General features: G+C 35.7%; 1 protein-coding gene across 2 annotated transcripts in view; it reads right to left on the bottom strand.

The window, feature by feature from the left end:
- C1H1orf112 (chromosome 1 C1orf112 homolog) overlaps positions 1 to 13,764 on the bottom strand; it is a 46,259-nt gene that overhangs the window by 14,105 nt on the left and 18,390 nt on the right. For both annotated transcript variants that reach the window (XM_036848644.1, XM_036848636.1), the window contains 8 exons: positions 10,775 to 10,855; positions 8,727 to 8,791; positions 5,538 to 5,686; positions 4,806 to 4,935; positions 3,524 to 3,710; positions 2,587 to 2,669; positions 2,180 to 2,231; positions 485 to 574 (listed from right to left, as the gene is read on the bottom strand). In XM_036848644.1, the coding sequence (XP_036704539.1) occupies positions 485 to 574; positions 2,180 to 2,231; positions 2,587 to 2,669; positions 3,524 to 3,710; positions 4,806 to 4,935; positions 5,538 to 5,686; positions 8,727 to 8,791; positions 10,775 to 10,855 (837 nt within the window). The remainder of the gene's footprint in view (positions 1 to 484; positions 575 to 2,179; positions 2,232 to 2,586; positions 2,670 to 3,523; positions 3,711 to 4,805; positions 4,936 to 5,537; positions 5,687 to 8,726; positions 8,792 to 10,774; positions 10,856 to 13,764) is intronic.

Here is a 13,764-nt window from a genome sequence, read left to right as displayed (position 1 = left end):
TTTGGCAAGAATCCTGCTAAGTCAATTTAGAAAAAATCCCTCACCCTTGGTATCTGATCACCCTGGTCTGTGTTCAGCAAGAATCTTGTCAAGCCAGAATCACCCCCTGACTCCTGATGCTTCTTCTTAGTAATTTTTATCCACTGACCCCCACCCTGCTCCTTGATCACAGAACCGCACTAGTTTATGCTGTATTCAGAAATGAGCCCAGTTCTACACTGAAGTCTCTTTGCTCCTATTGCAACAGCTCCGAATAAAATCTGTTTTTGTCACTTTAACTACTGTATAGCTCTGGCTTTTCTTTAACATCAAAATCTAAACACACCTAAAAGCAATAACCAAAGCAATGAAGACATTAAAAATTTATGTTCAGATCATGTCAGCATTTAAATGTAGAACAAATGGGGGTCAAAAAGCCTTCCAAAGTATCTGGATCCAATTCTCCTCAGGTGCTCAAAGACAGTGACGCAGATGGTATCCTTGCCTGCTGGGGTGGGGTCATGAAGAAGAAGAGGCGCCGCAATAGTACTGATAGGCTGGTGAGCTGATGGCATTCTCCGGGGCAAGATTTTATCTGGGAAAGGCAGGAAAGAGAGGAGAGATTGACTGACTTAAAATCATATAAGCTTGTAAAATAGCTTTTACAAGCTTTTATATGCCAAAATATTAACAGCAGCTCTTTCTGGGAAATAACCTGGGTAATTTTAATTTTTAATTTGGAGCTTTTCTTTATTTAATTTTTTCTCTTCCATGAACCTAGATTACTTTTATAATGAGAAAACAATTTTGATATTACTTAAGAACGGTACTTTGGAATTTCTATTTCTAATTACCATTTTGATTATAACTTGGTATGTTAATTCCCCTGCTCAAAGATAATTCATGGAATTTTTTTAGATCTAAGCACAAAAGTGCAGAGGTAAATCTCTATAAGATGGAAGCTTCATTAAAAGATTTTATAAATTCCTATCATAATGTACTAGGAGAGCTTTTATTTAAAGTAGATATAATACACATAACATAAAAATCACTCTTTGTTTTGTGCAAGACGTGTTGAGGATTTAGTAAAGTAGGTAAGCGCTCCAGACCATTAGCCAGGAGATATAGATGTCAGGCTGTCTGGTTATCATACACCTCACTGGATTTAGTCTACAATATCCTTATAAGGTAAACCAAGAAATATATGACACAATGACTCTACTAAAAGACGAAAAACATATGGACCCACATAAGATCAGGTCATGACCATCTTATACGGAACATAAACATCTTGGAATTTAAAAGCAAAAAAAGACCAACATTGAAAAGATTAACATAAGTTGTCATTAAATAATTTTCTCTTTGTATCCATTCACAAAGCATTACTTCTTTTTTTTAAAAAATTTTTATTGGAGTATAGTTGCTTTACATTGTTGGGTTAGTTTCTACTGTACAGCAAAGTGACTCAGCTATACGTATACGTATATCCTGTCTTTTTTGGATTTCCTTCCCATTTAGGTCACCGCAAAGCACTGAGTAGGGTTCCCTGTGCTATACAGTAGGTTCTCATTAGTTATCTATTTTAAACATAGTATCAAGTGTATATATGTCAATCCCCATCTCCCAATTCATCCCACCACCCCACCTACCCGCCCCCTTGGTATCCATACGTTTGTTCTCTACGTCTGTGTTTTTACTTCTGCATAAAGCATTACTTCTTTTCCCAAAAGGCATAGATCACTATCACATTTAGTCCCTCTCAGAAAGAGATACAACAAAATCAAGAGTCAGATTGTCTAAGTCATTTCAGAGAGGGGGGTTGCGGGGTGGGGAGAGAGAGAGAGAGAGAGAGAAAGGGGGGAGGAGACAGTAAGAAGAACTCTTGGTCATCAACATTAAAGCTAACTCCTATTTTCTACTTTACATTCAATTTTAAATTTATCCTCAATCAACCTAGTCTTTCTTTCCCAGAACAATCAATGAAACTCCATAAAATTTTGAAAATATGAGACAATTTCCCCAGTGTTACACTCTTTCTAGTATATCTTTCTCAAAGCATCAGCATTAATGAAGAGCAAAGAAACTGTCAAAACAATTTAGCTACCATGCTATTTCTCCTTTTGATATTCACTTTAAGATATCATATCCCCAAAGGAAGTGCAAGGAAAGTGGGTGTTTTAGGCCTTATAATTCTACTCACCAGATGAGCCACTATGGTGACATGGTGGGCACAGAGTTCAGCAGTCCCATATCTGTGATTTAAAGAGAAAGCAATCTTCATACAATTATTTATACAATTATTCAGAAAAGCAAGGAGATGACTTCCATAAAGCACTAAATATTCTAAACTGCAGTTATTCCATGGCCAAGGAATATCATAATATACAAAACTACCTAAGCAATAGGTTCTATTGACTTGAACCAAAGAAAGGAAAGAGGGAATTCAGTCTCTAATTTAGTGCTATGATATGAAATCAAACCATTTTGGGGGGCTGTTAAAGGATTATCAAGACAGAATTTTTCTATAAACTTACAAGTATAAAGTCATTTACTGTCAATCACTACTATAAATCAATCCAAACCCCAAAAAAAGTAAGTATGTTGTACCGAGCAAGGAAGCACCATGCGTCCATAGCTAGCAAAGAGGTGATCATATTAGCACTAAGCACAGCATTCAACAGAGCAGTGTCCTAATGAAAAACAAAAAGCTATGATAAATTATCATTAATATTACATTTCTCAAAATAAAACAACAAAATACTATCACAATCCAAAAAACAACAGATCCTCAGTAGGAAAGCTCTACTTTCTAGTATCTGAAAGAACCTATGTTGCCATTCCCTCAACATTTATTGAGCACCTACTACAATGTTAAGCATTGTGCTGGGCTACAGAGATTCAAAAGTGGTTTTCAATGTGGTAACTCAATCACAAGACTCCAGAGAAATTCTCTATGTAGGCTGAAATTTTTAAAACAATATATACAATACACACGCCTATACTTTTGTTTCTGCCATAAACCATTCAAATACGATATTTAATATGTGCTGAATATTATCCATTGCATAATATCTTAAATGCTACTGATCCTTAAGTAAATTCTAAGAATGTTTTCCCTAAAATTTTATCAACATCTTTTCTAATCCAATTACACTAAAAAAAAAATCCACATTAAGCCTAGGATCTATCTATAGGAGACTTGGTACTACATACTATTTACTTCTCCTTTTCTTTTTATGAAACTGAATTAGGTGAAATCCTACCCATTTTTCCTCTTCTCACACTGTCTTTCCGTACCTTCCCACCCAAAATGTTTCCTCAAATATTTTAGCTAAATATTACATCTGAATACTATAGGACCCTAGGATTACCATTTCCTAGGAGTCAACTGAATTAAAGGGTAAAATGTGCAAGCTGAGGGAATGACATTCAAAAATAAATACACATTTACTACCCCACACTTTCTTCTATATCTGAATCACAATTTCAATGAAAAGAAAGCAAAAGTGTAATCTCAGCTTAGCCCAGCAAGTAACAAACTTACCAGTTCAGGGAACAGTGAGGGATGAAGGGAAGCAATAAATGTACACAGATGAACACAAACGTGCTGATATAAGGTGACAGCAACCTCAGTTTGCCCTTTACTCTTTACTTCCTGTAAATGAACAGGTAGAGACAGTTCACCAGAACACTGCTCAAAACTGGAGAAAATGGCTTTGAGTAGAGACACCCTGCAGGGAAATTGAGAACATTGAACCCAAGATTATTAACATTTAACAATTAGCAGGTGTATTAATATGACATATGGAGGTTTATCTTAGCAAAGCCAAATGTTTCAAGATATATATATCAACAACAGTTTCCAATATGTGTGAATATGTATCCGTAAAAATAAAATATAGAGAAATCCCTTAAAGGAGAAGAATTTTCATATATATCTTTTATCATTTACCAAGTGTTTATCATAATACAGAACTATACAAAGTCTAAGACAAAATTCATCAAGGAACTTAAATAGCTAAGCTAGGTAGCATATATAAAATAGAAACTAGGTATTATCATTCAGATAGGGAGGGGTTATTTTAAGATTTAAATGATTTAAGAATTCTTCATAGAGGATTTAAATAACAAATTAAAAATAGGCAAACTATAACAGGTAAAGAAGACAAAGCCTGAGTATAAGGTAGACAGGAATCACCAGTCTGACAGAAGCAAGGTATATGTGTAGAAAATGAGTGAAACGATAAGGAGCAAAAGTAGATGATGACAACAGAATGGGTGGGTTTTAAATGCAAAGCTGGGGAGCTGAGATATTACGCTTTAGTTACTGAGCAGGAGAACAGGAAGCTCAGAGATGGGGTGTAAGGAGACTAACTTGCAGTGGTACACAGGATGCCACTAAAGGATAGGATAAAAAACTAGGGCACAGCAATAACCCAGGAGGTAAGAAACTAGAGCCTGGTGTTGGCAAGGAAGAGGAATACAAGTGAAATTTCCCAGGAAATAACTTATAGTGTCTAAGCACTCTATTTAACAGAGCTCATTTTTAAATGTTACTAACTACATCTAGTCTGCTACACTCAATGTTTATAACACTATTAGGCAATACCTTCTAAAAGAGTGGACAAAATTAAATTATTTTCAGCGCCTATCGCAGATTTATGTATTTTATATTTTTATTAAGTAGCAATATGCATGAGGTCTACACAGTAACTACTAATTAGAATATGTGACATAACAAAGAACTTAATTTCAAGGTCATTGCAAACAAATAGGGCATTCTAAACCATGGTAATGTGATTGGATATCAACAACACGTTTACTACCTGGTTGTAGCTTCTGAGACCTGGCTCTCTGTGCACCACAGGGTCTGCACGTCCTCAGGCTGAGAGGGCAACTCATCCATGATGACAACCAGCAGCAGACACTGTGGAAACTGTAGTTCACACGGCAGCTCTTAAGGTGGTAAAATTAAGTTACAACAAATTGGTAAACACATACTCTACATACTTTCAGCAGAAATCTGATTGTAATACATAAAAAAATTAGAGGCATAATTTTTAAAAAGCAGAAATATGTTCCAAGAAAAGAAAGTGGAAGAAATTTTAAATAAAATTTTTAAAACTTAAAAAAAGGATGACTGGGACTTCCCTGGTGGTGCAGTGGTTAAGAATCCTCCTGCCAATGCAGGGGACACGGGTTCGAGCCCTGGTCTGGGAAGATCCCACATGCCGTGGAGCAACTAAGCCCGTGCGCTGCAACTACTGAGCCTGTGCTCTAGAGCTCACAAGCCACAACTACTGAGCCCGTGTGCCCCAACTACTGAAGCCCGTGCATCCTAGAGCCCGTGAGAAACCCGCGCACCGCAATGAAGAGCAGACCCCACTCAACGCAACTAGAGAAAGCCTGTGCACAGCAATGAAGACCCAACGCAGCCAAAAATTAAAGAAAGAAAGAAAGAAAGAAACAGGATAACTGTATAAGAGAAAATTACCCTGTCTCTAACATGTAATAATTAATAAGAGATGATTCAACACTAAATCTGTTTTGAAATTTACCTAATTTACTGTCCAAAACCACTTCCACAAAAGGTTGGAATTTGAGAAGCTGAGTGACAAGTGGATCCAGTGTGACCAGGAAAGCACCTGCTATTTCCTCCTGTTGTGCTTTAGAAATCCCAGCAGCATACAGGCTTGGAGGAAACTTACTGGGAAGGGAGGGAAAAAACTCATTCATTAATAACTATCTTCGAATTTTAGGTAGAGGTAAGTACTGATGTTCTTCCAGCAGTGAAAATATATTTAAAAATTAAGTAGCATGTGTTTTATAAAACAAAATTCAAAGTACTGAACTGATACCATAATTCTATGAAGAACCTCTGAACTAAATAACATGGCTATAATTCTATAAAATTAAAAGTGTATAATCTTAAAGAAAATGCTGGTATGGTTTTGATGCATTTTAATACATTGTTGACAATGATAGTCTTAAAAAATATTGTAAAAATATGAATCAAATAACTAGTAAAAACATATGTAAAAAAGATATTTCTGATAAATTCTGCGGTAATTACTTCCATTGAAAGTTATTTTAAAATAGGTAAAATGCTGAATTTACTATGAATTTAATGCTCAGTTTCTCAGAAGCAAGAGCTTTATAAGAACAAACTATACTAACACTGAAGGGAGATGCAAAGAATTTCATGGAAAATGTCTCAGTAACTGAGGTTTAAACTAAACTTCGATCAAAACCTATGTGAAATAAGATATGTATTCAGTATTTTTTGCCATGTTATTTTAACTGTGGCAAATTTGATAGTACATGAGAAAACCCTGTCTAGCAGGGGATGACAGCATTTAAAAGGAAGCACTTAACACTTGAGGCCTTTGTAGTGTGATGGAAGAAGCACCAGTCTGTCAATTACTAGTTATGTGACTTTGGTTCATTGATTCGACCTCCCTGAGCCTCACTTTCTTCACTTGTAACACTGATTCAGAGTTGTGAGGACTAAATTATAAGTGAAATTATAAGGTGAAAGACATATAAAATACAACAAAAGTAAGGAAACTCCATAGATTTGAACTACAGCTACTTAACATCAAAGCAAGTATGTGTTTTTCAATCAAATGATACATTTTTAAATTAATTTATTTGACAAATGTTTATAAAGTGCCTATGTATATGCCATGTACCTTTCTAGGAGTGTGATACAGTAGTAAACAGAATATACAAAGTTACTGCCTTTACCGAGTGTATACTCTAATGAAGGGAAGAAGTTAACAAGTAAGTGAGTAAGTAAATACACAATACAGTAGATGTTAATAATTGCTAAGGTGGACAGGAAATTCCATTGAATTTCTATTTGAAATTCTATTGAATTCTGTTTGAATATGGGTCATTTGAGAGTTTGTGCAGAGAAGTCACATGATCTAATTTATGTTTTATCACTCACTTCGGCTACTGTATGGAGAAAAGACCAGAGCAAGGCAAGGGTGGAAACAGAGACAGCAGATAAGATGTTCTTTTGCAAAAATGCAGGCAAGAAAATAATAGTGGATGCGATTGAATGGTAGCCGTTTAGGTGGTGAGAAGTGGCTGGATTCTGTTTATATACACTGCATATACATACTTATACTGAAGGTGATACTGACAGAATTTGCTAATGCACTAGATGAGGGGTATGAGAGCAAGACAAACATCAAAGATGACAGGAAGGTTTCTGGCCTGATCAATTTGAAGAACCAAATTACCACTTAAACTGAAATGAGGACGCTACAAGAGGAGCAGATTCTGGGGGGTTGGGGAGTGGGGGATAGATGAAATGGGCTGGAATCAGGAGTTTGGTTTGCGTCAGTTTAAGTACAGATGTCCTGATTGGCAGTTAGACATTAAAGGGGAGAGACATAAATTTAAAGTCTTGAGACTAAATGACCATAGAGGAGAGGAGAGGCCTGAAGACGGAGTGCTGGGGCACACCCAACTTAAAGTAGCTGGAGAGATGAGGAGGAACCTGCTGAGGAGGGAGAGGTGTCTTGGAAGCCAACAGAAGAAAGAGTCCAAATGAAAGGGTTAAGTGCTGCTGACAGGTTACATAAGATGAAGCCTAAAACTGCCCACTAGATGTAGCAACATGGAGTCACTGATGACCTTGACAAGAGCTGTTTTGGTGAAATAGTGGAATAGAAAGCTTGACAGGAGTAGCTTCAAAAAAGAAAGTAGAGACAGTGGTAAAGACAACTCTTTCTAAACACATACAGAAAAATGGGAAGGTGTTTATTTGGAGGAGGACGTAGAGTCGAGAGATTTTGTTTTATATTGTTCTTAAGATGGGAAAAATAACAGCATGTTGGTATACTCATGAGAATGACCGAGAAAGCAGGGAAGATTGATGATGCAAGAGGGAAAAGGAACACCTGCTAAAGCAAGGTCTCTGAGCATGTGAGACAGGGTGAAATCCAATGAATAAATAGACGCTGGCCTTAGATAGGCACACAGACAGCTCACTCATGGGACAAGGAAATATATGGGCCTAGATACAGATAGAATAGTTGATGTGTCAGAAGGAGAATATGGAAGCTCTCTTTCAATTGCTTCCACTTTTCTCAGTGACACACACAGTGAGGACATTAATTGACAATGAGAAATGGGGAGGTGGTGCTGGAGATTTAGTATGTTTGAAGAGGGAGAGGTATGAAAAGCTGTCTGGGAGACTAAATGGATTAAGGAAGTATAAGAGGGTTGCTGATGAATGAGCTGACAGAGTCTTTCAGTGTCAAATCAAGGGCTCTTCTGAGGTTACTATCAATTTTAGATGTCATTTAGCCCTCATCTAAATTATGACACCCTTTCTGTAACTCACTTTTTTTCTGAGATGGAGTCAACTACTACTTGAATTAAATCTCACAGAAGTAAAATAAAAATTAAGAAAGATAAAAAACGGTATGCTGATACAAAATGTATGCACGTATATATAACCTCCATTTTTTTTCCTTCGGTATTTATCATCATACCAATATTCATCACTTGGGTATAAAGTACTAGTTAAGAATATAAAGGTAAGTAAAACTCATACAGAACCTATTCCTTAAAAGCTTCCGTCTCCATTAATTTTAAGCAAGCAGATAAAAATTCACTAAAACATTAAGAAAAAATTACTGTGATATTTTATTTTTAAATGATATACATTAATGTTTGCATGGCTCAAATGGCTCTATTACATTTTAATGGTCATATAGCAGTCTTCTTACCTGTGTACCTGAAGATAAAGCTGGTGCAATGTACAGCAAGAATCAGACAGGAAAGGAAGAAATTCCTAAAAATAAAGCAACTCTATTCACTCTTTATACACAATGTGCTTTGTTAAAATAGATCGTCTCATCAAAGGCATGCAAAATAAAATAAAATCCCAGATGTGCTACATAGGGAAAAAATTTTCTTGCATGAGAAGAAAAAAGGGATGAGGCTAAAAGCACCTCAAATTCTTTACTGTTAAAACTATCAACACAACCACAATTAGGAGCTATCATTTACTGAATATCTCCAAGTGCTCAGTAGACATGTAGTGACTTTACGTACATTATTTTAGTCCTCTCAAAAATATTATGACATATTACTGTCCCCATTTTATAGACTAGAAAGCTGAAGCTAAGGTATCAAGCAACCTGAGCCACATAACTAAAAACCAGTAGGGCTGGGATTCAAGTACAGTTGTGACTGCTCTATCCATTATGGTTATGCTATCTCTTAGAATGTCAAAGAAATAGTTTTAACTGTATTATATGATATAGAAAACAAGCTGATAGTTAATTATTTAAAAAATTTAAATTCCCCTGAAAGAAAAGAATTGGTTTAAAAATGGTATAATTAGGCACAATTTTGCCTCCTAACAACTCTGGCAAATATCAGATGGGTAACTGCTCAACAAGTGCCACTGGCGCCAGGACCCTCCCACCCTGTACCTCTGCCACTGAAATACACACCCTGAGAGCTGTAGGGAGCCCGGTGTTAGAGCAGCCAACTACGGTAAGTGGTAGTGGCCCCGAAGGATGAACTCGGACAGCACACCGATAAGGACGGCAATGTGCCAGTAGTCAGTGAGCCTGCCATGGCGTTCTGACTAATAAACAGTCATCAGAGATCCTTATCTTTTCCTCAGAAAGGAGGAAGACAAGGTCAAAAACAAATTCAACATGGACAATAGTTTTGTTTTTTTCTTTTAGTTACAAATATTTATTACTATTGGTATTTCTTTCACTGGCTGCTATAAGTATTCTCTCCTCTTTTTTCCAAATAATCTGCCTAGACAGCTTATCTATTCTATTCATATATCTTCAACAATCACTATGCTATCCTGATGACTCCCAAATAGACAGGTCTTCTTAAAATTATCACACAGTTTGAACATTTAAACTTTAACAACCTAATTTAGAAATACGGTAGAAATAATTTATAAACAGTATTTAAAGGCAAATTGAATTACCTTCCGAAAACTGATCTGTGCTTATAGAAATAATTTTGTTTATGCTTACAGAAATAAGTTTTTCAGAAAACTGAATAAAACTAGTAACAATATGGACTTTCCTGGTGGCGCAGTGGTTAAGAATCTGCCTGCCAATGCAGGGGGCACAGGTTCAAGCTCTGGTCCAGAAAGATCCCACATGCTGCAGAGCAACTAAGCCCGTGTGCCACAACTACTGAGCCTGTGCTCTACAGCCCAAAAGCCACAACTACTGAGCCCATGAGCTACAACTACTGAGCCCACGTGCCACAACTACTGAAGACTGTGCACCCTAGAGCCCACGTGTCACAACTACTGAGCCCATGTGCCGCAACAACTGAAGCCCGCACGCTCTAGGGCCTGTGTGATGTAACTACTGAGCCCGCGTGCTGCAACTGCTGAAGCCGACGTGCCTAGAGCCCGTGCTCTGCAACAAGAGAAGCCACCGCAATGAGAAGCCCACGCACTGCAACAAAGAGTAGCCCCTGCTCACCGCAACTAGAGAAAGCCCACACGCAGCAACGGAGACCCAATGCAGCCAAAAATAATAAATAAATAAATCTTCAAAAAAAATTAAAAAAAAAACAAATCTAGTAACAATATGATGGTAGCAACTTAAATGATATAACAGATGCTCAATGTTTAACAATTAACAATATCAAACCAAAAACCCTACAAAATATACTCTTGACTAAATAACTTCAAAAGATTGTTTTTGGCAGGAATAATAAAAACAGGATAACTTACAATGTATTGTTGATTTCACATTCACGCATTATTAAAAAAAATAAGCCTTACCTTAGTATAGTGCAAAAGGGAGTTGGCAAAGAAACGACACAATTTGAGTGTTTTCTGAAATAATCTGCAGTCAGTATTATCCTGTTCCAAAAAAAGGAAATAAGAAAGCACAATAAATAGGAAAAGAACATGAAATTAGCTAAACTTGTAAATGAGACAATATTTTCTAAAAAGATCTCTTAATAAACAGAGTGTAAACATTTTCCATAAAAAAGTAATTCTTCTCTGAGTTGTTAGAAGCAATACGAACACACAACAAATGATGATAAACATATGTCAAAAAATTAAACTCTACATCACTGAAAAGAAATCTTAATCTATAACAGCAAAAGAGGTGATCATTTTTGATTGATCTGAAAGTGAAAGAAACTTTAATACCTTATTGTTTTTTGCTATATGGGAATCAGTAGATGGTCAAAAGAAAAAGGTCTTACAAACAAATAAAAGAATGAGATATAAAAGAAAACAGGTAAGACATGAGAAGGCAGTTCACAGAAAATACAAATTTCCAATAAACTAAAATTGAAAAACTCTAAATTACAACCTAATTACATATCTTTTGAAGGGGGAGTGGAGAGGATTATTTGATTAGCAAAGATCTAAGACTGATAATATCCCAAAGTTGAGGAAGTGGAGTAGTAAGCACTTAATTTTAACATTCATGGGAGCATAAAATAATACACTCTTTGCATTACTATTAAAAGCTAGAGTGTTATAAATTCCTTGACCCAGTAGCAATCCCACTTTTGGAAATATATCCTATAGAAATACCAGCACAGGTATGCAATGCAATCTTTCTTATATAATGAAAATGGAAATAAATCCAGTATCCATCAACTGGAGAATGGTTAAATAAATTCAAGGTATAAAATTGGATGATGAATACATAGATTCATTATTTAAAAAAAAAAAAATTCAAGGTATATTCATAAAATGTAGTAGCATAGAGCTATTAAAAGGAATTGGGTAGATATACCTTCACGAATATAGAAAGCCCTAAGACAGATTAAGTAAAAAAATCATGCTGCAAAACAATATGTATAATATCATCCTATTATTATTTTTAAATGTGTGTTATGTGTTAATATTTCCTCCCTAACCCTCCCAAAATAAATCGAAATCTTACCTGTGGTTCTCTGTAGCAGATGAAAGTAGGATTTCACTGTTCCTGTTAGTTATTTGTGTAATGTGTGAGGGTTTTCTGAGCATTTGTAAGTTGATAAAACCTTGGGTAATGCCAAGATATCTATGTGTATACAGGGGATGTAGAGGACAGTGGAGTCACCCTACCTGGATTGAAATCCTGGCCTTACCACTACCTCTGCATGATCGTGGGAAAGTTACCAAGCCTCTCTATGAGGGTGCAATGTGGCTTACACTAAGGTTACTGTGAGGTTTAAATAGTGTCTGACACTTAGGCAACTTAGCTTAATAAATATTGGTTGTTATGTCATCCAAATGTGTAATACACACTATAATCCAAAGAGCTTTAAATTAGTACCTTAAAATTAAGTCAAACAGATACATTATTATTTTTTTATTATTATTATTATCTTTAATTTGGAGAATAATTTCAAATGAAATAACTTTATTAACTGTGTATGTTCAATCTCTTTCCAAAAATATATCAAAACCTTAATTAAACCAATCAAAATGGAATTGAATGATCCACTAATTGAGTATGACCCTTCATTTTTACCTTTTATAAAAATATTTGGAAATAGTCAATTTTCCTCAGCAAGAGTTAAGTTAGATGAAAATTCACCTCTTTGATAATTATGAATATGAACTCTCTCATACACTGCTATGGAAGTTTAAAAGGACAGAGATTAAAAATGAATCTAAGATACTTATAAGATACTCAATAAGAAATTTTATTTGGCTTAGATGTCATATCACAAGAAACTGTTCTTGACTTCATGATTGGGTTCCTACCTTTACTCACATAGGCCAACCCGCAATTCTCCGAAGATCACACTAGTCTATAATTACCTGCTTATACTATCTCCCAACCTAGACTATAAGTTATTGGAGGCAGAAAGATGTGGCTGGCGTAGTACCCAGCACATTTCCTGGCACACAGTAAGGACTCTGGAGATAGCTGGTAAATGAATTAAATGAATAAATGTTGACACACAACTTATCATGTTTGCCTACTTAAAATTTTTCTTTCTCATTCAAGAGGAAATTGTATAAGATTTGGTTGAAGACTCTGGTTTTACTTCATTACTAAATAGCATACCAATTAAATCCAGAACTGATTTTCACATTTTCAAAAAGCAAGTGTACAACACAAATACTATCCCACCTTTATTTACTCAACTGTTTAAGTCAGAAAGTTTGCCTCTCAATGCCAATAAAAAAGGGGTGGGGATATAAACAAGGAAAACCATTTTTAATGTTTCAAAATATTGAGTATCCAGTCTTCCTTTCTTTAAATAAAACAAGAAAAATACCGATAAAATCTGAATGTAGTGAGCAATGAATCTAAGTGTAGGCAACAGATATAAAAATATGAGTTTATTTTCTGAATATAACTTTCAGTAAGCATTATATGAAAAAAAGTAGGAATTCAGTGCAAATTAAATTTATATCTAAGAGCGTTACAAATAAATTTCCCTATCTTTATAGAAAAACTATATTATTTGTGGCTAAAAAGCTTGTTACAAAGTCTAATACAACAGTCTCATTTTGAAACCATGTTCAAGACTTAAGAGAGAATAAATATCTATTTTAGGGGCTGTCACAGGTTGAACTGTGTCCCCTAAAAAGACAGGGTGAAGTCCTAACCCCCAGTACCTTTACACTGTAGATGCAATTAGTTCAGATGAGGTCATACTGGAGGAGGATGTGCCCTTAATCTAACATGACTGGTGTCCCTATTATGAAGATGATAAGAAGAGACAGGGAGAGGACACCACGTGATGATGGAGGCAGAGACTGAAGTTATACAGCTGCAAGCCAAGGAATGCCAGTGATAGCAGAAACTA

Source organism: Balaenoptera musculus, chromosome 1 (genome assembly GCF_009873245.2).
Source record: "Balaenoptera musculus isolate JJ_BM4_2016_0621 chromosome 1, mBalMus1.pri.v3, whole genome shotgun sequence".
NCBI lineage: Eukaryota > Metazoa > Chordata > Mammalia > Artiodactyla > Balaenopteridae > Balaenoptera > Balaenoptera musculus.
Note: the sequence above shows the minus strand (reverse complement) of the source record. Positions and strands in the feature narration are given on the sequence as shown.